This window comes from Pararge aegeria, chromosome 12, assembly GCF_905163445.1.
Source record: "Pararge aegeria chromosome 12, ilParAegt1.1, whole genome shotgun sequence".
Classification (NCBI taxonomy): Eukaryota; Metazoa; Arthropoda; class Insecta; order Lepidoptera; family Nymphalidae; genus Pararge; species Pararge aegeria.
The window spans coordinates 990,396-1,016,685 of NC_053191.1; the positions used below are offsets into that span (position 1 = coordinate 990,396).

The following is a 26,290-nucleotide window of genomic DNA, read 5'->3' on the forward strand; positions in this document are numbered from 1 at the left end:
CCAATAGTTCAAAAAAAAAACAACCGGCTAAGTTTGTTGTGGGATTCTTCTTAGACCAGGGCGCGTTTGGAACCCTCGGAGCTTTCGTTTTAAGTTGACGAATTTAGTTATCGCCATCAACTCACTCACGAGTATATGTCATACTTCACATGTAATGTACGCAACAAAAGTGCCATCTATGCGCCTATTTGAATAAAGAAATATATGACTTTGACTTAATGAACCCACCAAGCCCAGTGGTGTGCAATTCATACATTCACAAAAGCACTGCCTACCCAAATTATTATTATTATTTTATTTATTATTTATTTATTATTTTATTTATTATTTATTATTTATTATTTTATTTATTATTTATTTATTATTTTATATAACTCGTATGGGAGGGGAAATTCTCCATTTTATGCCGTGTTCTTGCTTTAATCATACCCTGGTCGAAGACCCAGAGATCGCCACTGACCACGCCGCTACAATGCTTAATCGGCTTAAAGATTATCATGACATGTTTGTTATTATAGCTAACCTGCTGTCGAAAGCAAGGGAGTTTCCGGCCTTCACTGGTTCGTATTGAGTTTTTTTTTTATTAAAAAGGCCAAAACAAATACTTGAATGACCCGGAAATAGAACCCAAGCCCTCATGATCCGAATTGAAAACACCTACAAGCCCACCACTTATATTTTTATAACCCAAAATAAAAGCGACCTAGACCAAATAGTTCACATAACATACAAATATACAAAGTTACAAAGTTTAATCATACGTTTTACATAGCCATAAGATTTAACGATAACACGGGCAGTAACACCTGGCTCTCACCCATTATTACCTACCACCCACTATACCACCCACACCCGTATAACGGGCTTCCACGATAAAGCGTCCGTGATTTTAAAATTATTCAAATCACCCTGGATACGAAATAAAAATATAGTTTCCACTCTGCATTATCGAATGTACTTTAGCTGTATTTATTACAATATTTGATAGAAAGATAGATAGATAAATTCTTTATTGTACACGATTTAGGGATAAAGATAATAAATATTGGAATCAGAAATATTATAGGGAATACAAGAAAAATAAACTCGCAAAGGCGGTCTTATCGCTTTAAGCGATCTCCTCCAGACAACCCTAAATGAAAGAAAAAAATATATGATTATGGAAACAGGATAGTACGACAAGATTTTAAAATATGTAAATATTTCATAAAATAAACTAAATCAACTACATATAACAATATAACGAGTACATAAATAGCTAATACAAATATAAATTATATAGAAATAAATACATATACATATATATATTTAATTACATACAAAGCACATATATAACTTTATGACTCGGTAGATAAATAATATTTTTTTTAAACGCCTTTTGAAGATGCTTAATGATTTAGACTGCCTAATGTCCCTTGGCAATCCATTCCAGAGTATAACCACTGCAAAAATATTAATTATTTAAAGTATTTATTTCGGTGGGGAATTTTTTAATGATTATTATAGTTTATCATTAGACAAACACCTTTACAATTACATTTTGAATTGCTATTTATCAACCTAAAACTATTCCTAAACATTTGTTCACTGTTACCATAAAGATAATTATAGTAATGTACCAATTATTTAGTGTTTGACTTGGAGAGCACTGCCTCCTATAATACAGGTGAAATCCTAATATAGGCAGAAGTTTTTTACCCAGTATATATCGATAAAATGTAATCTAACTATAGATTATTGCTAGCTAGATCATTTAACTGATAACTAATGTGTCTTTTTGTATACCATTATAATTGTTCTTGTTTCTTTGTGCCCAATAAAGTCTACATTAATTTATTATTATTATTATTTCAAAAGAAGAAGAAAGAAGAAAAAATAATAAACAGCTGGTAGATGTTTTTTAAAAATTCAAAGTTAAAAACTTGACCAAATAGAAGAATTAAATTAAATAAATAAAAAAAAAATTTAATTAAAATAGCCTTCTTTTCTAGAAACATGCGATAAAACAATGCAAATTAAAATTATTTAAGTTCATAAAAACATTTACTATACATACATTACATTGATCATTAAAAATATTACATTAGTAATTTTAATTTTTTGATATCATTATTAGAATAATAAAAAAATATAATTAAGTAACTATATAATATCAAAATAGATTAAATTCTGTCGTGCGTTTCAGATTGCCTATTGGCAAAGGCCTCCTTTAGCTCCCGCCACTGAATACAGTAGCTAGAGGAGGCCTTCGTTCCTATCGTGCGCAATAGAAGAATTGCTCATGTTTAAAAGAAGAGTTGAAGGCTTTTTCTTCTCTTCCGGTGGGATCAGGATCCAGCCCCATCACGACATTTCAAGCAATTTAGATATATAAATTCAGAAATAGATTTGAGCTATAAATAACACCGGAAACCAAGACCTTCATACCGGAACACAGCGATGCTGCTTATCGGCAGAAATAAGCATGGTGAGAGCTGTAATATTTTAAATAAAGTGGACTGTATTTTTGAGAATAAATAAATAAATATACTACGACATTACACACATCGCCATCTAGCCCCATAGTAAGCGTGGCTTGTGTTATTGGTACTTAGATGACTGATGAATATTTTTATGATGAAACATAAATACTTATAATATACTTACATATAAATACCCAGACACTGAAAAACAACAAGCCACTCGGCCGTCAATTTTAATGAAAGTGATAGGCGTAAAAGAAAGATATATAAAGATTAGGAAAACACCTGAAGGACAGATCGGGATTAAAAGGAATCAACTCTCGGTACCCCTTCACGAATCCAGCGTGTCACTTATTTTTACTTACACACAATAACTCGCCACCACAATATTCAATAAGGCGTTATGCAAAACGACAATTAGTTTACATCATTTATGTAACTTTTACGGCTATGTTTTTGTTCTCACGAATAGTACGTGCGCGCGCGACGGTAGTCGAAGCTCGATTTTTTTGTTCATAAATATGCGAACCCCAAACGACGGGTAGGAAGGAAATAAAGTTCGGAGTTTTAATGAGAGGGAAAAATAAAGTGTCTAATTAGTCATTTTTAATAGAAGCGTTTTGTTTTGGCACATATTTTGATTGCCATATTAAATTTGAGGTTCCTATTATCACCATTACTAAGACTCGCTTTTTAATAAGCACGACAGTGTTATTATATCGACGCGTTGAGTACGTCGGTAAAACTATAATTATTTATACGCGTTGTTTGTAACTAGATAGGGGAACCATAAAATTGAGTTGACTACCTGACCTTTATGAGTTGACCTGATTTATAACCGATTCGAATAGCCGAGGCTCTCAATTATTTTGAAGGTCAGTTTATATATACTATCGCCTAGAAAATGTGAAGAGTAATGCCATCTTAGGAGATCATCTTATATTAAACACAATACTTTATATATGTTATTCTCAAACACGCACTGATTTTGATGATATTAAGCACAAATATAGCTTGCATCATAAAGGTAGACAAAGGATACGTACAGGATATATCGCAGAAAAATTAACTAAAGCCAGAATGAATTCAACACATTTTAAATTAGGCAAAAACGGTAGTAGTCCTCCGGGACCGATATTTGCGATTGGCATTGTTGTAGCGGTGATAGCTCAGTTAACCATGTTTTGCTTCACTCTCATCTTCCGCAAGATAGAAAAATGATAGTAAATGTTGATGTTGTCAAACAGTAACTACAGAGTTTCTTGTCGGCCCTTCTCGGTAGAATCTGCTTTCCGAACTAGGGGTAGAGTCATTACAAACACATACACTTGACGTATCAAAAGTTCTTATAAACTAGGCCTTCTTGAAATAAATAAAAATATTGAATAATTATCAACGCCCCTATCTTACAATTAATGATTGTTATGTCAATAACTTAACAACTATTCCTTGTGAAGTCAACATCTCCTGAGGATGCTCCGGTTTCGAAACAAGACGTGCGTAGAGGGTGCATTGTTGAAGATCTGTTTGGTGTGGAGAATAAAGATTGAAGAAATTATAAATTACACTATACAGATTTTCATGCTTTTCGCGAAGTATAGCAAATTAATCTTAATTTTCATAATATATCTTGGAATTCCGCAAAGTAACGCCTGCTTCCATCCAATATAAATGAATTTTGAATTTTATAGAGACTTTGAACTTATGTTAAAATTTTAACATGCTTGTCTGAACTCACCTTTAGACAGTTATTCAAAGTACGTCATAAATCTAGGTCTTTGAGAAAGTCTTAAGTAGTTTCTAGCTTTACAAGTTTAAAGTACTAAAGTTTACAACTCCCGGTACGGGTTCGTACAAGGTGTTTGGAATTACGTTCAAATTTTTGCAATATTGTCAAGTTTTCTGGCAACTAGAACCCGAATAGTGCGAGGAGAAAACAAAAAAAAAGTTTAGTTAAAAGTTTTTTGGCTATGAAGCCCACAACAAACATAGCCGGGTGTTCTTTTTGTTATCACCATTTCACATTGTCATCCGAAAATATTTAAGAAGCAACCTGGTTAGAGTAATAGTTCATTCCCAAGCTTTATTATCGTTTACGTTATCCTTTATCTATACTTATAATAAAAGTGTAACTGGAAGATTTCTGTACATTTAATATATTTTGAAAATTTTGATCGGGGGATGATTTATAATCGATACTGAGTCCAAAACAGATTTTTAATTAACTTTTGTCTGTCTATCTGTCTGTCAAAGGACATAACTCTTCACAGATAACAGCAAATCACAAGGCATATGGGACACCGATCGAATGCATGCGTACCATCCTACTGATATTATAAAAGCGAAAGAAATAAAATAATATAAATATTAAGTATAATTATATACCAGCAAATTCATTTTTAAATTATTCAAATTGAATCTATCGCTCAGAAGTTGCGACGAGTATAGAATAAGACGTTCGGCGACGAAAGGTCGCAATATAACATAGTTTGGAAATAAAACTGGACCTGGTAGGCAACGCTGCAATCAGTGACGAGGTTTTTTTAAGATTTTAAAACAATTTGGTGCAGACGAAGTTGCGCGGGTTAGCTAGTAAAATATTAAATCAATGTTCATTTTAAAATATATCCACTGCAACGTCTGCAACCCATAATATCATGCCAAGATATTATTTCACTCCGAGAATAGACCTTCGAAGCCTTTCTCTGACCTGTTTTCATTCCCACGCCGTGATCTATTTATCTTAATATATATAAATCTCTTGTTATATATATAAGTCTCCTGTCACGATGTTTGTCCGCGATGGACTCCTAAACAACTTAACCGATTTTAAATTAAATTGACACACCGTGAGCAGTCTGGTCCAACTTAAGAGATAGGATAGCTTAGATCTTTAATTATAGTCGCAATTTTATTTTATTGCAAATTATTTGTCTATAATTAATTGACAGTCACATGTTATATATATACTACTATACTCATTTAAGGCTTAGCGATACTGAATACTTTAAAAACAATATCAAACGCAGACGAAGTCGCGGGCAACAGCTAGTTTATTATAGAATAGAATAGAATAGAATTTGTTTATTTATCAGAACAACACAAACAGACTTACATACGGAGTAACTTAAACATTTAGTACTTAATTATTAATAGCTTAAGTCTAAGATTTGTGTCGTGCCAATAAAAAGGTTCTGACTCAGCTTAATGTTCCGGATACTAATGTACCCACAACGCTGGTATTCTGTCAGTACCTATTTAGTTGAGGGAAGTCCGATTATGAAATCACATATAAAAATAAAAAAAATTAATAAATAAAAAATATATAAACTTGTTAAAAGAAAGTAAACTTCATTATGGAAAGGCCACCATGGACTCTCCTGTTCAAGAAGCGCTGGTCGCTTCTCTCGCCATAGCACCATCAACGACATCATCCGACGTTCTCTAGCTACCGCTCACGTACCAGCTGTATTAGTACCTATTGGTTTGGCGCGGAGCGATGGCAAGAGACCTGATGGTATGACGCTCATACCTTGGAGGCTTGGAAGGTTCCTTCTGTGGGATGCAACTTGTGTTGATACCCTAGCTGCATCACACATCCAGGCCACTTCGTCAATGGTAGGTGCGGCTGCTTCCAGTGCCGAGCAGGCCAAGAGGCGTAAATATGAAAACCTGGAGAGACTTTGGGACCGTGGGGTCCGGAGGCAAGAGCCCTTTTCAAAGAATTATCGAAAAGGGTTATCGAGTCTACCGGTGATCCTAGAGCGGGCAGTTACCTTGGCCAACGAATTAGTTTGGCCATCCAGAGGGGCAATGCTGCCAGCATCTTAGGAACTGTGCCTCGCTGCGGTGGTTTCGAGGACGTTTTAGATTTTATTTAGTTTTAAATAGTTTATTTTAGGTTATAGTTATGTATTAATAAAAAATATATTTTAGAGATAATCATATAAATAAATTATGGAAAGGAGATGAAAATTCATTTTTGTTTAAGTAGTAATGGAAAAGTATGTTAGTCAGATAATAATTTTTAGTTTTTTTAGTAGTTACTATTGTAAGATAGTGCCACTATAATATGTAAAATATTAATTATTAAAATAAATATACTACATTATTACTAGAATAGGGTGTTAGGAGTTTAATCGAGTGAGGCAATTTTAATAATATCGGGTAAGGACTCAAAATACATTAAACTTGTTACTTATTTTGACGCTATATGATGATGACTATTATATATATTGCTGACTATTTTTGTTTACTTTTGAGTGGCCGAGTTCGAATCCGAGCACGCATCTCTAATTTTTCTAAGTTATTTGCGATTTAAACAATAAAAATATCACTTTGAAGCAAAGGTGAAACACATCCCGGGTTAATTTCTGAATTTTCTCTTGTCTGGTCTTGTGGGAGGCTTTGGCCGTGGCTAGTTACCAAGCTACCGACACAGACGCGCCGCTAAGCGATTTAGTGTTCCGGTACGATGTCGCGTAGAAACCTATTGAGTGTATAACTTCCATAATTAACAGGTTACCCCGCTACCATCTTAGACTGCATCATGACTTAAGGTTGCAGTTAAGGGATAACTTGTAGTGAATTAAAAACAAAAAAACATGTATTAAAATTCTTTTAAATTCTATTTAAAAATTCTTCTTCTTACTGGCACTTGACCAATTAGCAATACCCGGTTCCTAAATGAGACTATTGAGTATTCAAATTGTGGACGAAGCCTCAAATTTCCGATTACCGCGACTCGTAGCGACAGATTGAAACTTCCTGAATTTTAAACAGATGAATAATTTAATTTTAATCAGTATGTACTAAAGCTTAACTTTTATTGGGTCCGTAATTATACTTTTTTGGTGTAAAAGAAAGAACTTAATTGGAAATTGGACCTTGAAACTTTAAAGAATTAATCACTGGTACTTCGCGAGTTTTTAATAGAAGATTTAAGCGCATACGTAATGATATAACGTAGGCTTTAGTTCAGTATCGTCCAGGAAAGGTCTTGGTTTCGGGTAATTGCAGACACATGAGTCTTAACATACTCGTATACGCCTCAGTACTTTGGTCCTAAGCTAGATTGCCTGGAAGACATAGCTTTTGAGCGATAAGGTCGTCTATTGGACTATTAGTTGATTTTAATTTTATTTGACGGCCGATTATTTTTACCGCCGATTGGCGTAGTGGGCAGCGACCCTGCTTTCTGAGTCCAAGGGCTCCTATACTTCTAGCCCCAACAACACACATCCCCATCTAGCCCCAACGTAAGCGTAGCTTGTCCCACGGGTACCAAGATGAATAATTTACATTAATACTTATAAAATACAGATAAACACCCAAACACTGAAAAACATTCATGTTCATCACACAAACATTTTCCAGTTGTGGGAATCGAACCCACGGCCTTGGACTCAGAAAGCAGGGTCGCTGCCCGCTGCGCCAGCCGGCCGTCAAATATAAAAACGAACAGTATACACAGTACTTGGTACACTACCTACAATCAAGTATATAAATTTGATAACTAAACTGATTTCTAAACTTAATGGATCATGTGCAGTGTGCAAGTCTATCTTGTTATATGTGTCTTTTTGAATGAAGAAAGATATCAATTTGACTAACATATGCTATTTGCCTATCTCCTATTTGGTGTGAGCGCCTGATAAGGCTTTTCTAACGTGTAAGAGAAATATACCTCTTTTTTAGCTTCACTTATAAAGTATTCTGCCGCTGCGGAAATACTTGTAGAGGAGACGAACACGCAAAATGATAACGTATCTCGCGACAGGTTCGCGACAGGCGTAAATCTTGAAATCACTACTGTCATACGTCACTTTTGTTTATTTATTGTAAGGAAAAGTGACGTTTGACAGCAATGATCGCGAGATGTACGCTTGTCGCAAGCCTGTCGCGAGATACGTAATCACGCTATGAGTGTAAATGACTTTGTATGCGATGGTGCTCTTGTAAAAATATTACAGATGGGTATAGTAAGGATGGAGGGTTGTGGATGGCGTCAAAAGTAGACAGATAGCCTTAATGGTTGCCAATAAGAGATGGCAATGCAAGAAGCAGAATAACAGAAAAGAGACATTAAGATTAGCTAAACAACTTAACTAAAATACCACTTGCTTTAACGGTGAAGGAAACATCTTGAGGAAACCTGCATGCCTGAGAGTTCTCCATAATGTTCTCATAGGCGTGTGGAGTCCACCAACTGGAGGCGCACTGGGCCTTAACCCCTTCTCCTAGTGATAGGAGACCCGTACCCTGTAGTGGGCTAGTAAAGGGTTGATAAGATGATAATGTTGATTACTACAAAAAAATATTTCGCTCTTAAAATACCTTCAATTGTTTCGACACCTAGTTGGCTTGCGAAATTCTGTTTCGCAATTTTTTTTGGCTTGTCACGTTTTCGCTACTAACTGGTTGATATGATGATGACGCTAACGGCAAGAAAAAATTGTTACCATACCTACAATTGTTTCGACACGCAGCTAGCTTGCAAAATTTTGTTTTGCAATTTTTTTTGGCTTGTCACGTTTTCGAAATGTCGTTCCAATTATAAGTTTGTTTTTGCGTGGCTTCCGAATTTCGAGCAAGTTTCCGGTGTACGGGCTGTCCCCGGTTGTAAATAATTAACATTAAACAGTCTCATTTCAACGAGTCGAGTAATCCCGTACAGCTTTACGCTGAAGCGTTCCGAATTGTTTGAGTTCAACATTTACCTACAATGGAACCCTATTTAGGAATGAAGTAAGTTTTATTATAAGCTTTTATATAACTTATTTAAATTCACTTCAGCTTTTGCATGTTTGGATTAAATTTTGCGAGTAACTTTTAAACCATTGCTCGTTATGTGAATTCTCCGAAATTTGGTACACGTGTGTATACGACACGTATAAACCTGATGAATACTTAAATAATATTATTTGTTTTTTTATTGCTATATGTATATATATATATGTAGTATACAAACTGTAAGTAGGCATATGAACATAAAGCCCCGTCAGGGCATTGAAATAATGTCAAAACTATTCTACAATTCTTTATAATTATTCAAAAACAGGTTTTTTAACTAAAGATACTTATTTTGTGTACGTCAGGAAAAGAAAACCTGTTACATCAGTTGTTTATAACAAGGGGCATACAATAATTTCGATTTACATCTTTTAATTAATTTAATTAAATAGACGAGAATAAAATGTCAGCGTGTTTATTATAATTAGCATCTGTCAGAGTGTTTAGAGTCTAGACTTTAGAGCAGTTATAATTACCAATACCTAGTGGTCATATATTTTACAATATAACATCATTCCAGTGTAAAAGTTTTAAAAATGGGAAATAAATTATTAAAATTTTAGTAGTTTTAACCGAGGAATTACTTTTTTTACAGTTACTAGCAGCCAGTGTTTTAGTTTTCTCTTAAAGGCTACCTTCAGTCTTTTCCTTTATCATAAATCGTGGGATCTTGTTAGAAATTTTAATCGATCTAAATAGTGGACCGAGTCCAGACATTTTAATGTTATAGTTAGAATATTCTAAACTGCTTTTTAAGACGCGTACTTCTGTCATGTTTTTTTGTGTCATCTATAACGTAAGTAGAGATGATTCTTAACAAAGCTTTATCAACTCTCAGAGCACTGGTGCATGATTGGAAATAACATCCAAATAAAATATTTGTAAAAATAAACGGGGGTAAACTTCTTCTTTTCCCTGTTCCCGTTCTTTAGCAGGTGGACACTTTAATTTTATCCCTTGTCAAGGGATATTATGATGTTTGTCTCCTGCCAGTGCTAGCCCTGCAGGTATAATTGCAGTCAAGGGCTAACTGGTAGTGGAATAAAACAATATATAAAAATGCAATGACTGAGCCTAACGTAGAAAACAAAAAAACGACACACTCTCGCATTTAAATAAAATATGGATAAGTAAGTTGCTATTAATTAAAATTAAAATGCATCGAATGCACGCTGATTTTTATCAAGTGGGTACTATAAAGCTTTGAGTTCTAGAGAATATATAAAATTGAAACTTGCTTGTGTTTTAAATTTCGATGAATTTCCCGACGCTCGAGATATTACGAGATATCGCGCGGGGGAGCGTAAATAATTCAAGGCTCGCAACCTCCACACTCACTGTTGTGGGTAGCCATGTTTTCTAGTAATAATAAAATATACAAGTTGTAAATAAAAAGCGAAACAATACTTCAACGTCTTTTGAGGTACATTATTTACTGCATCTGAGACTTATCTGTGAAACCGAAAAGCTAATAGTTTTTGAGTAAACCACTGCTATAGTTTTTACTGAAAGAAATCAGATACAGCCCTTACATCACATGCATAAGTAAAAACAAGCGACTTTATTAAGTATGCGTCGCATAGCGTAGGTACTATGCGAGTGATGGTCTTATATCTTCTATAGGGTTGTCATAAATTAACACCTAGAATGTTTTGAATTATGTATGGAAAAATAAATATGCTTTTTTTAATTTAATATTTTTACAGGGTTATTCTTTATGAAATATACTCATGCACCGGTATTTCGTAATTCCGTTACACGTTGTATATTATTATTTATTATATCATATTAATTAACCACAGGACGTCTACTGGACATAGGTATTTTGTAGGGGTTTCGAATTAATCCAGCGACTACCCGCGACTCGTTTTGTTTCGTCTATCCACCTCGTGGGGGTCCACCAACACAGCGCTTTCCAGCGCGGGGTGGCCACGCCAGTACCTTAGGACCCCAACGTCAAAACAAAACATAGTGATAAAAACAGTCCTCCGTCAGGGCCCTAAAATTCATCAATCGTGTGGTAAGTGGGAGACGAGAAAAGGACCCATAGTAGTAATAATTTACCTAGCTGTTTCATATCACCTCATTACCGGGACACGGGTCTACTCCTACAAGGAAAATGGTTTAGGCCGTAGTCCACCACGCTAGTACAGTGCGGATTGGTGCACTCCACACCCCTTTGTGAATATTATGGAAAACTCTCAGGCGTGCAGGTTTCCTCACGATGTTTTCCTACAACGTTTTAAACAAGTGATATTTTAATTACCTAGCTCTTAAATTTATCTAAATATCTTTTCTCTTTTATTCTTATTGGCAAACATAAGGTTATCTGTGTACTTTGGACGAAGCTGAACAACGTTCGTAATTTTACCGAACCATTGGCGCCAATTTTTCAGCCGAGTTGGCGTAAGGTTTTTTCTCCGGTCAGGTGGTCTTTTCCGCCAAATTTTATACACTGATTTGTTATTGATTTCTGATTTATGTACTATTGTTGTCCTGTACAATAAAAGTATTTTCATTGATTCTTTTGCTGGATTTTTTCCTCTAATTAATAAGTTCAGCTCATCGTTATCGGAGGTCATATTTATCGCTTCTCCTAATATGACCAAAATACTAATTGTCATTCTCGTTTCATAAAAAACTGCTTCATTGAATTTCTTGTTGAAGAGCACCAGGTGTAATTGAATTTGCCTTAAATTTATGCATCTAACTCAATAAATAAATTGTTTAGTGCTTATGAGTAGCCTAAAACCGTCTACTGCTGTAATAAAGGCCTCTCCCAAGGGGAGGGTTTGCCTGTGCAGACGGGTCGGTGATTGCAGCAGATAGTAGTATCACAAAAAAAGTCCTGCAGAAAAGGGCTGTTCATGCGATATATAAAATGGGCCCAAGAGAGTAAGTTAAAATAGAAATATCACCATCCGCGTTAATTTTACATGGATAAATATAGATATACAGTCTTGCAGTTTTCGTTTTTTATTAATTGCAATTAAACTACACTGAATTAATTAATCATTCGCATTCAGTGAGCTACAATCGTCGATTAGAATTTAAAAAAAAAAAATTAACTCAAATAATGGATTTTTTCACAAGTTAGAGTGTTTTCGGGTTTCACACATGACGGGCAGGAAATTTTTTTGACCCATTTTGGTGTTTTTTTCCAATTCTATTGCAGTAAATAATTTTTTTAAAAGTATGGAATTAATCTCCATTAAATTATCTCGACAATAGTATGCAAAATATCTTGATTCCGTGATGAATAAAAATAGCCGCCGAAATGAGGCGAAAAAAATTTTTCGATCGTAAAGTACTCTCTGATGCTTCGCATCATGAGTCGTACAATAATGACAGTGCATTTTCAGTACATATATGAAAATTTAATTTATGTCCAAAAAATATACCAAAATTTAAAAAGAAAATGAACTGTAACAATATAAATATTAGAAGCAAAAATAAACTCGTTGTGCAGTTTACTAGGCTACACAAAATTGCAAATTCATTCAAGGGCAATTGTATATTATTTTATAACAAATTACCAAATAAAATCTTTGAGATGTCTCTCAATAAGTTCAAAGCTTATATAAAACGTAAGCTTACAGAAAATCCTATTATAATATTAAGGATTACTTAAACGATAAAAAAGCTTGGGTGTAAATTGCTCTAGCTTCATAGCTGAATATAAATTTACTGTGAGATGGTGATAACAAAAAAAAAATTTACCCGACTAAGTTTCTTGTGGGCTCTTCTTAGACCAGGGCGCGTTTGGAACCGTCGTAGGTTTAAGTTGGCGAACGAAGTTACCACCATCCCACCATGCCTGTGATAGGCCTAAATGAATAAAGAAATTTTGAATTTGAATATGAAAAGACTTTCGCCAAATTGAATTAATAACCGAATGCAAGAACTGATATTCCGGGACAGTCCTTTAAACACGCAAAGCTTGTTCACCGTAGACATCGATGCTGCGATGCTTCTCCAGTATCAGTGGTTTTTTTCTAGTAAATGGGGGAATTTGAACCTCCTTTGGGGGTATCAGTGGATTTACTCACAAACCCTGCTGGATGTAGTTATTTGTGGTTGAATCTTGTTACCGATACTTATTAAATTATATCACGTTTCTCTTTGCGTTCGCGTTTATTACCGACATATTCGTTTACAAATTTATAAACGTTCCTATTTGTAACTAAATTCCAATATTGCTGCTTTTTATAATTCAGTAAATTGTTAGTAAAAGTCTAAATCTAGGGATGTACACCGATTTCTATCTGGTTTATTTTTATACGGCAAGGCGTTTTGCCAGCGGGTGCATGACAAACGTTACTAACTTTGGTTAAATAGTTTTTAAGTATCTTCAAGTATATGAATTACTGTGAAAGCGATTAATAATAATTGTGATGAAAACAGTTTCCTCGTAACATTCAATTTAGTAAGAGGATAATAATTAAAAGAATTTCTCATTGTCAAGCCATTACCACTACTGGATAATGTTTGTGTGATGATGTATTCTAAGTATTAATGTATATCTATATATATAAAAGAGAAAGTGTGTGGGTATGTTCCGTATAGGCTCCGAAACGTCTGGACCAATTTCAATGAAACTTTCAGGGAATCTCCGGATTGACCGTAATCCTGTAAAGTTTTTTGACGATCGGAGCACTCCTATTTTTGAATTGTCAAATTCAGCTTTTATTTACTATGATGATATTCTATTGTTGGGTGTACATGGGTGTAGATAATGATCTTCACTCGCTCGAGAAGAGAATAGAAGAGAATGAATACGGAGAGAAATAAATGATTTAATATATTATAAGAAAGAAAGAAAGATAGAAAAACTTTATTTGGATATACACACACTAGAATTAAAATACAACTTAATAGTCTACACAACAATATAGGAACGGTGTGATCCCAAAATGGTCTTCACTCAGCATGTTTGCATTGCCTGTTAAGACACAGCGCTGATCTTCCGTGAAGCCAGACGTTACGTTTGGACGGTAGGCACTGTCAGAGCGACGCTTAAAAACTGTGGGTACAATAATACAATTTAAAAGTAATATATCATTAAAAAATAAGAATTGTAATAATAAATAAAAAATAATATAAAAGATTTGTATACAATATTTTGTTACGATCGAACCGATAAAAAAAATAAAAATAATAAACACACTTAGGCACCATTGTTCAAATGTTTTGTTGTTGGAAAAGATACTCTCTTAATTTCTTTTTAAAAGAGAGTTTAGACATGCTAATGTCTCTTAATGGCGGAGGTAGGTCGTTCCAACATTTAGTAGCCGCGAATTTAAAACTACCACGAAAAGCAGCCTTAAAATGTCGCGGCATTTTAAGGGTCCATGTGCGATTTGACCTTGTATCCAAACTTTTCAGCCATTATGAGACTTAAATTAAAAATTTAATGATGTAAGTTTATTGTTTAAATAAAATAAAGCAAAATCTAGCCCGGCGAAGCGGGCTGGGTACGCTTGTTATTCATAAAAATAATCATCAGTCATCTTAGTACCCATAACACAAGCTACGCTTACTTTGGGGCTAGATGGTGATGTGTGTATTGTCGTAGTATATTTATTATTTATTTATTACCACCCACTCACTACAGGGCACGGATGTCCACTAGAACCCAGAAGGGCTTAGGCCGTAGGTCGGTCTCGAACTCGGTCCAAAAGGATGTTGAAGTGGTATATATAATGTATAATGGGCTCACACCGCCTTAATTTTCCATTATAATACTCCACTGCTAGAGTAAAGGCTTTCCCATGGCAGGATTTACCCATAATCCCCGCGCTGGGCAGACGGGCACAGCACAGCACAGAGGAAAACGGCATTCTAATCTGCTTTCAGCGCTACACTGATGCACAATTGCTTAACCAATGCAATTCAATTTTTTAAAGTGAAAACTTATTTTGGCGCACTGCACAAATATTTTTCCGTAGGTAGTAAGTAAGGCTTGGCTTTGACGGCCGATTGGCGCAGTGGGCAGATCGTAAACTCGGGACCGCCGAGTGTGCCCGAGAGAGAAAGATACAGTCAGCTGCTATTCGCTGCCGCCGTGTTTAGTATATTCAATTCATACCTAACAATCGTCTTTGTGAATGTAATAGTTATTATTTTTAAATAAATATTTTGACGATTAGTTGGTTTAGATCGTGAGGTTAGTGTGTTACCTACTCTATTATATTATCTTAAAACTGCATACATATTGTTTTCCTATTTCATAATATAGAATAAAACGTATAGATTTTATAGGCACGAGGAATGGCAACTCACTGTGATAGTTTTGATTATATTAGTACAGGAGTTGGCGTAACTGGAACCTGGTCTTATAAACATTTTGTACATTCTTATATATTTGCAATAACTAACCTCATTAATTATGTAAGCAGGTATTCATTTTTGGTTTAAAGGTCGCTGGTACCTATAAAACAGTGAAACCTGATAAAGGCACCAACAACCAAATCTTATGTTTTAAGAAGTTTTGTTTATATATCTTACATACAATGTTTTTTTTTATATATACTTAATCTAGAACTCTGCGTACAAACTATTTTTGGTCTAAATAAAGTTTATTATTACTATTAAAGATTACAAAAAACACAGTTATTGTTTTACTTCTACCGTGCGGTCTCAAGCACAATCTTTTTTTTGCCTTGGTGGAATCCTGGTGTTGTGTTATGACTTAAACCTGGAGTATAAAATTAAATATTTTTTGCAGACATTCCGCAGTGGACGTGGTCGCGGGGGAGGCAAGAGATCGTGACGTCACCAAAACATGGCAGCCATCAGACAGTGACAGGTGAAACAAGATTTTTGTAATTCTTCCGAACAGTAGCTATCATGGCTATATTGTTCTTGGTATTTACTTGTTATTACTAAGTCTCGGCTGTCTGTCCGTCTGTCACCAGGCTTTATATCATGAGCTGTGATAATTAGTGTTATAAATTTAAAATGCATTTAAAAATTTTTGACTGACAGGATTTAAACATGCGACTTTCTGGCAATCGCGGCCTGAGCGCTTTAACCACTAAGCTACGGGTCTCCTACCGCATCTCCAAATTAGTATACCTTCAGCCTATGGAGGGTAGAGGTAAGGAGAGTCATCTTATATGGGAGAAAAGTTGAAAAAGTGTCCAGTTGTTGCGCTAAATAACAGTTCAAAAATCCTCCACAATGGCGCTGGTGGATGCACAGGGTATGGTATGAATGTAGCAATCGTAGATGAATTGAAGTATGCCGAGTTAAAATATTTAATGTCATTATCGACTAAAGTAGTTAATTATTGAGAATTTCAACAACTTACGTTGTACAAAATATTGTGGTAAATATAACCTTACTTCCTTGTATCTCCATACTTCCTTGTTTATTTTTCAAGCCTACTCTAACAATATTTATATTTGGCGCTTCTTTTAAGAGTTACCCTGATGCAAATGTGGCGCCATCCTAATTTAATACATTTTGACGACACTTTTTCATATACACAGATGACTCTCCTTACCTCTACCCTCCATACTTCAGCCTTATAGCAACTGTATTTAATGAGACAGTTGAGTGTCTCCTCTCACTTTACTAAGTACGTGTCGAGTAGCGTAGGTATTATGCGCGTGTTGGTATTTTATGTTCAACAGGGTTGTCAACAGTTAGAATATTTTGAATTCATTTGTATGGAAAAATAAATATGCTTCTTTCGATTCAATATTTTTACCTTATGAAATATATTTCGTAACTCCGTTACACGTTGTACATTGTTGCAGTTTAGTATATATTTAATATTAAATTAAATCAAAACATCTTTTTTCACGCCTATCCTAGGACCTTATGAAACGTTTTAACATATATATTTGCATTACTGTTAGGTAATGGTAAAAGCTACACTCGCAACGAGTACTTTGTTACAAAATTGTAACGTAAAGTTGATACAACATTTTTATAGTTAATGGCAAACTTTTAATGTTTCCTCCGAGCTCAGAGCTGATATTGAAGCATACAAGTTTAAAAGGGCTGTAACTATCGGCCCATTATGTCGTGAAACGGTTCGCCAGTCTGCTTCCACGTCTTTTATATTTTCCGATGCCGATACACAATAGCGAACGAGTCCCGTAGATATTGAACCTACGCGAAATATAACGAAAGGCAATATATTAAAGGTACTGAATTTTACAAAATAGGTTGAAACAAGGAAAATATTATTAAACAATATACTTTTGCCCGCGGCTTTTCTTGAATCCTGCGGGCACTTTACATTTTCCAGGGATAAAAAGCAGCTTATGTGCTAATCCAGGGTATTGATATATAGATTGAGCAATTGTTAAGTTAAGGTTTACCATAAAAACTATTCTATAATACACAATACCTGTCGTCTTCCTTCCTTCGGCTTCACTTTCACTTTCTTTTCGTTGTTAGAATTACATATCATTTGCTTTGTCAGTGACGGAGAACATCGTGAGGAAACCTGATGCATGAGAGTTCTCGATGGTGTTCTCAAAAGCTTGTGAAGTGCGCCAATCAACACTTAGCTAGCGTGGTGGACTACGGCCCTAAACCATCTCATTCTGAGTGGAGACCCGTGCCCTGTAGTGGGCCGGTAATGAGTTGATATCATGATACCGGTGGTAGAATCAGTACAAACAGTCATACTTGACGTTTCAAAAGTTTTATAATATAAGCATATATTCAAGCTCATTGCTCTTGAATTTGGCTGGCTCGTTTTTTTTTACGCAAAGTATCAGCCTGGCTGTTCAGTGCGGAAATGCAACCAGTGATTATTTATTTATTTCTTTATTAAATAAAATATTAAATAAATAATATACTACGACAATACACACATCGCCATCTAGCCCCAAAGTAAGCGAAGCTTGTGTTATGGGTACTAAGATGATTGATGATATTGTTATGAATAATATACATAATTACAGACAAACACCTAGACACTGAAAAACATTTATGTTCATCACACAAACATTTTCCAGTTGTGGGAATCGGTGGTTAAGTCACCACAAACAGATATAGACTTTGACTAGTCAGCTTAGTTATAAGTTTATTTGAATAAAATTATCATTTTCTTGAATCATTTAAATAATAATTTTAATCCTTTATCTGTCATGCCAGGTTATCAGCATACTCGACGGACCGCTCGTCTCTTTTGCGCTCTCACGCGGCCAAGTCGGCTGAGTGCAGTGGACAGGGCTCGCCCAAAGCCAGGAGGATACCCAGGGAGTCGCGGAGAGTGTCCCTCGCGCAGGCCTCGGGATACGTGCAGCTCAACCAATACAGACTCCTCGAACCGATTGGTCAGGTAAGATGAAATGGATAGGCTTATAAGGTATCGCACGACAGGTCTGCGACAGGCGTAAAAATTTTTGCTGTCAAACGTCACTTTTGTATTTTGTTTGTATGCAAAAGATCGCGTGATTTACGTCTGTCGCAAGCCTGTTGTGAGATACGTTTTGACCCTGAACACTCCAACATCTTTTTTTATCATAGATAATAACTCAATGGATGTATCTAGTAATAGTAGAAGTTTTTAGTAGTAGAGTTTAAAGCGGTGATAGCCTAGTAGTTATAGATTGGGAGGGTTATTAGACAGGCACGTCCCAGGCACGCACCACTAACTCAGTGTTTTGGAGGGTTTTGATTTAAGCAATTAAAATATGACATGCTTTTACGGTGAAGGAAAACATCGCAAGGGAACCTGCATGCCTGACGGTGTGTAGACTTCCAATCCAATCTTGGCCAGTGTCGTGGACTATGGCCTAATCCCTCCTCATTCTGAGTACCCCACGCCCTATAATAGGACGGTATTGGGTAAGTCCGTAGTTTTAACGTTTTATTACAATTCCCGTAGGATCCGTTTGGTTTCTCTGGGTTAAAAATTAGCATATGCTACTTAGTACTTAATACAATACAATACATACATAATACATAAGCACACACGCACACACACACACACCCACACACCCACACACACCCACACGCCCACACACACCCACACACACACGCAGTCATACAAGCACACTAACACACAAAAGACATATATATACACAAAAGACACACAATTTTTTTGAAACTTTTGTATAATCCGTGTAATATGTGTGCTGTGTTAGCTTATTCATCGCATTAGTCTAGGATTGTAAAAATTATATAAATGAATGATAAACAAACTTTTTTTTTTATTTACAGGGTTCATACGGTATCGTCAAGTTAGCCTACAGCGAAGAAGATGATACACATTATGTGAGTTAATTTGTATTTATAGAAAAATCTTATTAGAGTATTAAGGATTGCTTTAACGATAAATGGGCTGTGAATTGCTTTAACTTCATAGCTAAATATTACTTGACTGTGTGATGGTTGTAACAAAAAAAACCCAACTAAGTTCGCTGTGGACTCTTCTTGGACCAGGGTGGATTTTGAATCCTCGTAGCTTTACCTGCAGTTTGTTCTCCTCTTTTTTTTCTTGTTGTAAGGTTGCCTGGCAGAGATCGCTACCAAGCAAAGGCCTAGGCTACAAGGCCTTTTGTATTCTGCTTCTATTTGTATGTTTCTGTTTTCTTGTATGTATTTTTATGAGTCTCTATTCTTGTATATATCTTTTACTTCATGTGGTGTGGTTACAAAACGCGAACTTAATGCTTAAGCATTTTCTACCGCCGACCTTGATTTTCTTTTAACTCTTTATTTGTTCACCACAAAATAAAAGATGAATAGAAATGCTTAATTCAAATTCAAAATTAGATGGAAGTAGAATACAAAAGGCGGCCTTATCGCTTATAAACAAAAAGCTCAAATTAACTATCGACTTACCAAAAACGGACATTTATTAGTAATATCTGCATATCGTCTGCGAAAGGTGCAGAACTCCTTTGTGGGGTTGAGTATACGTTTTTACAACATGATTCCTAAGGGAATACTTGACCTACCAATGCATACATTTAAAAAATGTGTAAAAACGCATCTAGTACAGCGAGGTTATTATACATTTGATGAATTCCTCAATGACAAGTTAGATTGGAAGCAGCTAGCCTCGCTCTCATCTCCCGCAAGATAGTAAAATGATTGTAAATGTTGATGTTGGAAAAGAGCAACTACTGAGTGTCTTGCCGGCTCTTCTCGGTAGAATCTGCTTTCCGAACCGGTGGTAGAGTCACACAAACATGCATACTTGACGTTTCAAAAGTGCTTATAAACTAGCCCTACTTGAAATAAATGAATTTGAATTTGATTTTGAAGCGATCTCTGCCAGGCAACCTTTGGATTAGGACTACGTGAGCGAGAACCAATAGTTGGTATAAAATTATAAACCTACATTCAAATAGTTGAATACAAATACACAAAGCACATTGCACAAATGCGAAAACTTGCAAGGGAGTGGAGACCAATTTTCTCCGTCCAGAAAGTCCAGATTGGTATTGACATTTTCTGTCAATAAACTTTAAGCAGTGTCAAGTAACAAATGGTCCAAAAATGAACCAAGGATCTAGAGTTCTATCCACGGACGTACTAACTACTAGACCAACCTGCCGTATTTGGTTGCTTTTCAATTAGAGAATATCCAGATTAAATTAAATACGTGCGTAACCACGTTAATGGCACATATAGTTTGGGTAGGTCATTACGGAGTAAAATTACATTTTGCTAGTTAATTGATACATATTCGCAGCTCGCACGTGAAATCCTATAGAATAACACTATTAATACATGATTAAAATAAATAATGAATAAACTTTTATTGGAAACCGAAGATGAAAAGTAGTTACAGAGATGTAAACGCTTTAGAGCAATCTCTATCTTTTCTATTGTATTCGTATCTTTGGGTACAAGTTGTTTATATTTTTTTTTATTCCAAGTTAGTCTTTTACTGCAATCTCGGTGAGTAAGTGACATTAGTCTCGGTGAGTAAGTCTATCATGGAAGTGGGCTAAACTGTTAGAGCTATGGCGGTTTTACAACCCACTAGTGGTCGCAAATTTGAACATTATTAAGATTTTACTGTCAAAGGCTATACTTTTTTAATCACACAATTCGCCAAGGCTACACTGTATTTTTGCGTGCTTTCTATTTCCTAACGAATTATTTGTGCGAAGAATATTTTTCAGTGTCTGGACATTGATTAAATTTGTTAATTTGTATATTATACGTATTCAAGTATATTATTTATAAAAATAGTCATCTTAGTACCCATAACACAAGCTATGCTTACTTTGGGACTAGATGGCTGTGTTTGTATTAAATTAGGTACAAGTAGTATATTTATTTATTATTATAATTATTAAGTTTGCGTTCCAGTGTATTTATTTACTTTGTCTTATAAGTACGGCAGGGCCACTTACACTAACTACATAATTTATGGATAACTATAAGACAAATGATGACATAAATATTACAAAAGACATGATATTAATATAGTGTACTATAGTGATACTCTGCGACTAATGCAGTAAAGGTCATTCAATATTCTCATAGTATCTCAACAATTCACGGAACAATGCTGTCCACCCGTCATGGAATAGATCCCATTAAGCCTTGCTATCCAAGAGCGCATTGAATGGCGACAATGAACGCGGTATAGGTGCCATGCTTCTTGCAACAGTGTTACAGGAAGGGACCACGAATATTTTTTGACGTGACAACGTCTTATAATTCGATGGAGCCGGCTGCACGCACGAAAAAACATGACGTATGCGGCGTTACCTCGCCCTGAGGCGTTCCATTCAAGGCTTGAAGTGCAAGCGAGAGCGCGGAACGAGCGACAAAGAGGCACAGTCGGCCTCCGCGTTCGACATCTGTCTCTCTCCTACTTGAGTGAGCGATGCGTCCGCGTGGACAGCTTCTATATAACAATACATTTACATGTTTCGGCAAGGATGAAGTGCAGTGAAAAGTGAATGTGGTGTCAATTGTTTATAGCAACGATAATATCTATCAAACAAATAAAATTAAAATTTTCTTTTGAAAAATGCTACCATTCTATCAGTATTTTCTTACGACGTTGCCACGTTCAACTATCGTCAGTAAGCCGACTTTACAGACAACCAATCGTGAAAGAAGGTTATTGTCTTTTGGGGCACGTATACAACACAGTTGGTTATGAAGATATAAATTACTTTTACAGATATGATTGCAGTCAAAGGCTTATTTGTCGTAGAGTGAAAATAAAACTTCATGATATGGAGAGAGGCGGGTAGTATGCAGCGACTTTTGTTTAACAAACAAACGGACAATAGTAAATTACTCGTAATTACTGTAATAGTTCAGTACTTACAGTAATTTGTGTTTTACCTTTTTTCATACGATAAGGGAAGCACTAGCGTTGAATCCATTAAAATGTCGTTAACTATAGTAAAGTTGTTTTTAAACTATCTTCAAATAAATAAATAATTGTGAAATTATCTAAACGCATTTCAATGTTGTGGAAGAAAAACCTCCGACTTTAAAGGTATTATTTATTGGGCTCCGGCAACGTTTTGTTTATATATCATCATCATCATTTCAACCAATTGACGTACACTGCTGGACTTAGGTCTTTTGTAGGGAGTTCCACAATACACGGTCCTGGGCCGCTTGCATTCAGCGGCTCTCAGCGAATTTGGTAGTATATTTATTTAATGTCATATAGAATCTTGTATTGGAGCAGAGCTGCTGACATAAAAACTATATTTACACTTATTACAGAAAAGAGCTGTGCGATCGATATATAAACTGAGATCACGCGAATCCCTCCGTGCCAAATTTTAAGAAATAAATATACTTACAATATATATATATATAATAAAACAAAACATTAGTATCTAATTTTAAACAAAAAGTGGATTTAAACAATCGACTTACTAGAAACGGACATAAATTCGTGGTATTTGCATACCGTCTGAGTAAATTTGGTATTTGCTTTTTTAACATTATACCGAAGGTCATATTAGATCAACCTTTACTTAAATTTTAACTATGTATTAAAACACATTAAAACAATCGTGGTTACTACACGATTGATGAATTCCTTAACGACAAGGCTGCTTGGATGCTTCCAAGCAGCCTTGTCGTTAAGGAATTCATCAATCGTGTAGTAACCACGATTGTTTTAATGTGTTTTAATACATAGTTAAAATACATAGTTAAAAGCCACTCCGCTATCGTCACTCACAAGATAGTAAAATTTTATTACATCATATGGTTTAAACCATAAAATTATGTAGGAAAAGATCAATCTGCTGAGCTTCTTGCCGGCTCATCTCGGTAAAACCTGCCTTTCGAACAGGTAGTAGAGTCAGTACAAACAGACTGCCTTGACGTTTCAAAAGTGCTTATAAACTAGGCCTACTTGAAATAAATGAATTTTGAACTTTCATACTTCCTAACAGATTAGTCAGCCGCCATCTTAGACTGCATCATCACTTACTACTAGAAAATTGCAACGAAGGGTAACTTTTAGTGTAAAACAAACGTTTATTTTGTCCAGGCGATGAAGATTCTCTCAAAACGCAAGCTGATGCGGCGAGCTGGTCTGTTCGGCAGAACACCTCCCAGGAAGACAGGTCCCGGCCCGCCTCCAGACCCCCTGCAGAGGATTTACCGAGAAATAGCTGTGCTCAAGAAACTGGACCACCCGAACGTTGTGAAACTTGTGGAGGTACGTTTGTGTAGATTAATAAACATACAAAATTTTCATCATCATCATCATATATTATGAAAATTAAGCTTAATTTGCTATACTCCGCGAAAAGCAGGAGAATCTCTATAGTGTAATTTATTAATTTATTTATTGTAAAGCCAACATCTCCTTGGGATGCTCCGGTTTCGAAGCGCAACGTGCGTAGAGGGTACAATGTTGACTTTACAATGAATAATTGATAACTTAACTATTATTCATTGTAAAGCCAACATCTCCTTGGGATGCTCCGGTTTCGAAGCGCAACGTGCGTAGAGGGTACATTGTTGACTTTACAATGAATAATTGTTAACTTAACTATTATTCATTGTAAAGCCAACATCTCCTTGGGATGCTCCGGTTTCGAAGCGCAACATGCGTAGAGGGTACATTGTTGACTTTACAATGAATAATTGTTAACTTAACTATTATTCATTGTAAAGCCAACATCTCCTTGGGATGCTCCGGTTTCGAAGCGCAACGTGCGTAGAGGGTACATTGTTGACTTTACAATGAATAATTGTTAACTTAACTATTATTCATTGTAAAGCCAACATCTCCTTGGGATTCTCCGGTTTCGAAGCGCAACATGCGTAGAGGGTACATTGTTGACTTTACAATGAATAATTGTTAACTTAACTATTATTCATTGTAAAGCCAACATCTCTTTGGGATGCTCCGGTTTCGAAGCGCAACGTGCGTAGAGGGTACATTGTTGACTTTACAATGATTAATTGTTAACTTAACTATTATTCATTGTAAAGTCAACATCTCCTGAGGATGCTCCGGTTTCGGAGCGAAACGTGCGTACAGGGTACATTGCCGAAGATCTGTTTGGTGTGGAGTATAAAGATTGAAGAAGTTATAAATTACACCATACAGATTCTCCTGCTTTTCGCGGAGTATAGCAATCTCAGAATGAGAAGGTAAACCCTTCTCATTCTCTCGGCCGTCGTGCACTACGCTGACCAAGTCCTGCTCCAGTATGGATTGGAATTAAAAGATTAATTACTGTGATAACTTAAAGAAACTATACCTTATAGTATAGCTTATGAAGATCTGGAGCATCGACGTCTGCTCGTAAGATTTGGCACATGGTGATGTGCCCAGTGTGCTTCAACCCTAATGACGTAACGTACTATCGTTACATACGTTTAGACTGTCCATAAATCATTATGGTATAACACTACGTTATTACACCGACCACAAATTACTGACATGACTCCCAAAACCACATAATTAATAGCAGTCCAATTAGGAATATTGAGCGGCAATGTTAGTTGATTGAGCAATATTCATTGATTTAGTACTATTGGTTCTGGAACTGTGTGTAGGGATACTCCGAGCATCGCTCCCTCAATCTTCCGCTGAGTAACTCGGAGCTTTTTTATGAGACCCATAGTAAGCGACCACGTTTGACAGCCGTAAGTCTGGCAACACGCACTATTCGAAGACTTTGGTCTGAACGCACTTAAGGTTTTTGGACAGAGAGATGTTACGCTGCCCATCCGAGCTGGATCCGAGCAGGATTATACTCGGAGCATCTCTACATAATGAATTGGTGGTTAGGACTTCGGTTTCACTTTCAGGGGACCGCGTTTTATCCGAGTTTCGGAGTTATGTGCGTTTAAGCAATTTAATATAACATGCTTCAACGTTAAAGGAAATATCTTGAGAAAACCTTAACGCCTCAGAGTTCTCCATAAGGTTTTCGAAAACGTGTGAAGTCCACAAATGCGCACTTGGTCAGCGTGATGGACTTGTTCCTTGCCCAGTAGTGACCGGTAATGGCGGTGAACAGTGTGTAACCAATAACAGCTTTGAAGTGTTGCACGTTTTTACAACGTCTTACGCTAAGTTGGAATTTTCCCAAAAACACTTCTTCAGGACAAAGATTTTCCGAAGGCCTTGGTCTGAATTCCTGTGTTCGTTCAATACCAGTATGAAGTTTGCACCAATTTTGTCTGGTCGCACGGGAACCGATTGGCATAACGTGGGTTTAATATACCTGCCATACGTCTAACAGGCCCGGTACCATCTTAGACTGGATCATTTTACCAGCTGTCATTTATGTTAGGGGATAACTTCAGTGGAATAAAAAAAAAATCAAGGGCTACTAATAGTGTTTTTTTTTCTTACTGTATGGTATTATAAAAATAAGCTCATTTGCTCCGCTAAAAGAAGGTGAGTATATTTATATTATTTCTATCTTTATACTCCACATCAAACAGATATTCCGCGATATAATCTCTGCGCACGTTTCGCTCCGGACACCGGACCATCCTTAGGAGTTGTTGACTCTGACTAAATAACATCATACAGATTCTCCTACTTTTCGCGGAGTATTGGAAATTAAGCTTAATTTTCATAAGATATTATGGAATTC

General features: G+C 35.8%; 1 protein-coding gene across 2 annotated transcripts in view; it reads left to right on the forward strand.

Moving 5' to 3' along the window:
* The window catches only part of LOC120628489 (calcium/calmodulin-dependent protein kinase kinase 2), a 112,012-nt gene that overhangs the window by 75,195 nt on the left and 10,527 nt on the right, over positions 1-26,290 (forward strand). The window contains exons 1-5 of one of the 2 annotated variants that reach the window (XM_039896889.1): positions 9,096-9,209; positions 15,982-16,062; positions 18,372-18,558; positions 19,443-19,496; positions 23,716-23,886. In XM_039896889.1, coding sequence (XP_039752823.1) covers positions 9,187-9,209; positions 15,982-16,062; positions 18,372-18,558; positions 19,443-19,496; positions 23,716-23,886 — 516 coding nt within the window. In that variant the 5' untranslated portion in view covers positions 9,096-9,186. Of the gene's footprint in view, positions 1-9,095; positions 9,210-15,981; positions 16,063-18,371; positions 18,559-19,442; positions 19,497-23,715; positions 23,887-26,290 lie in introns of those variants that run through there. The other variant, XM_039896888.1, reaches the window with a different exon arrangement.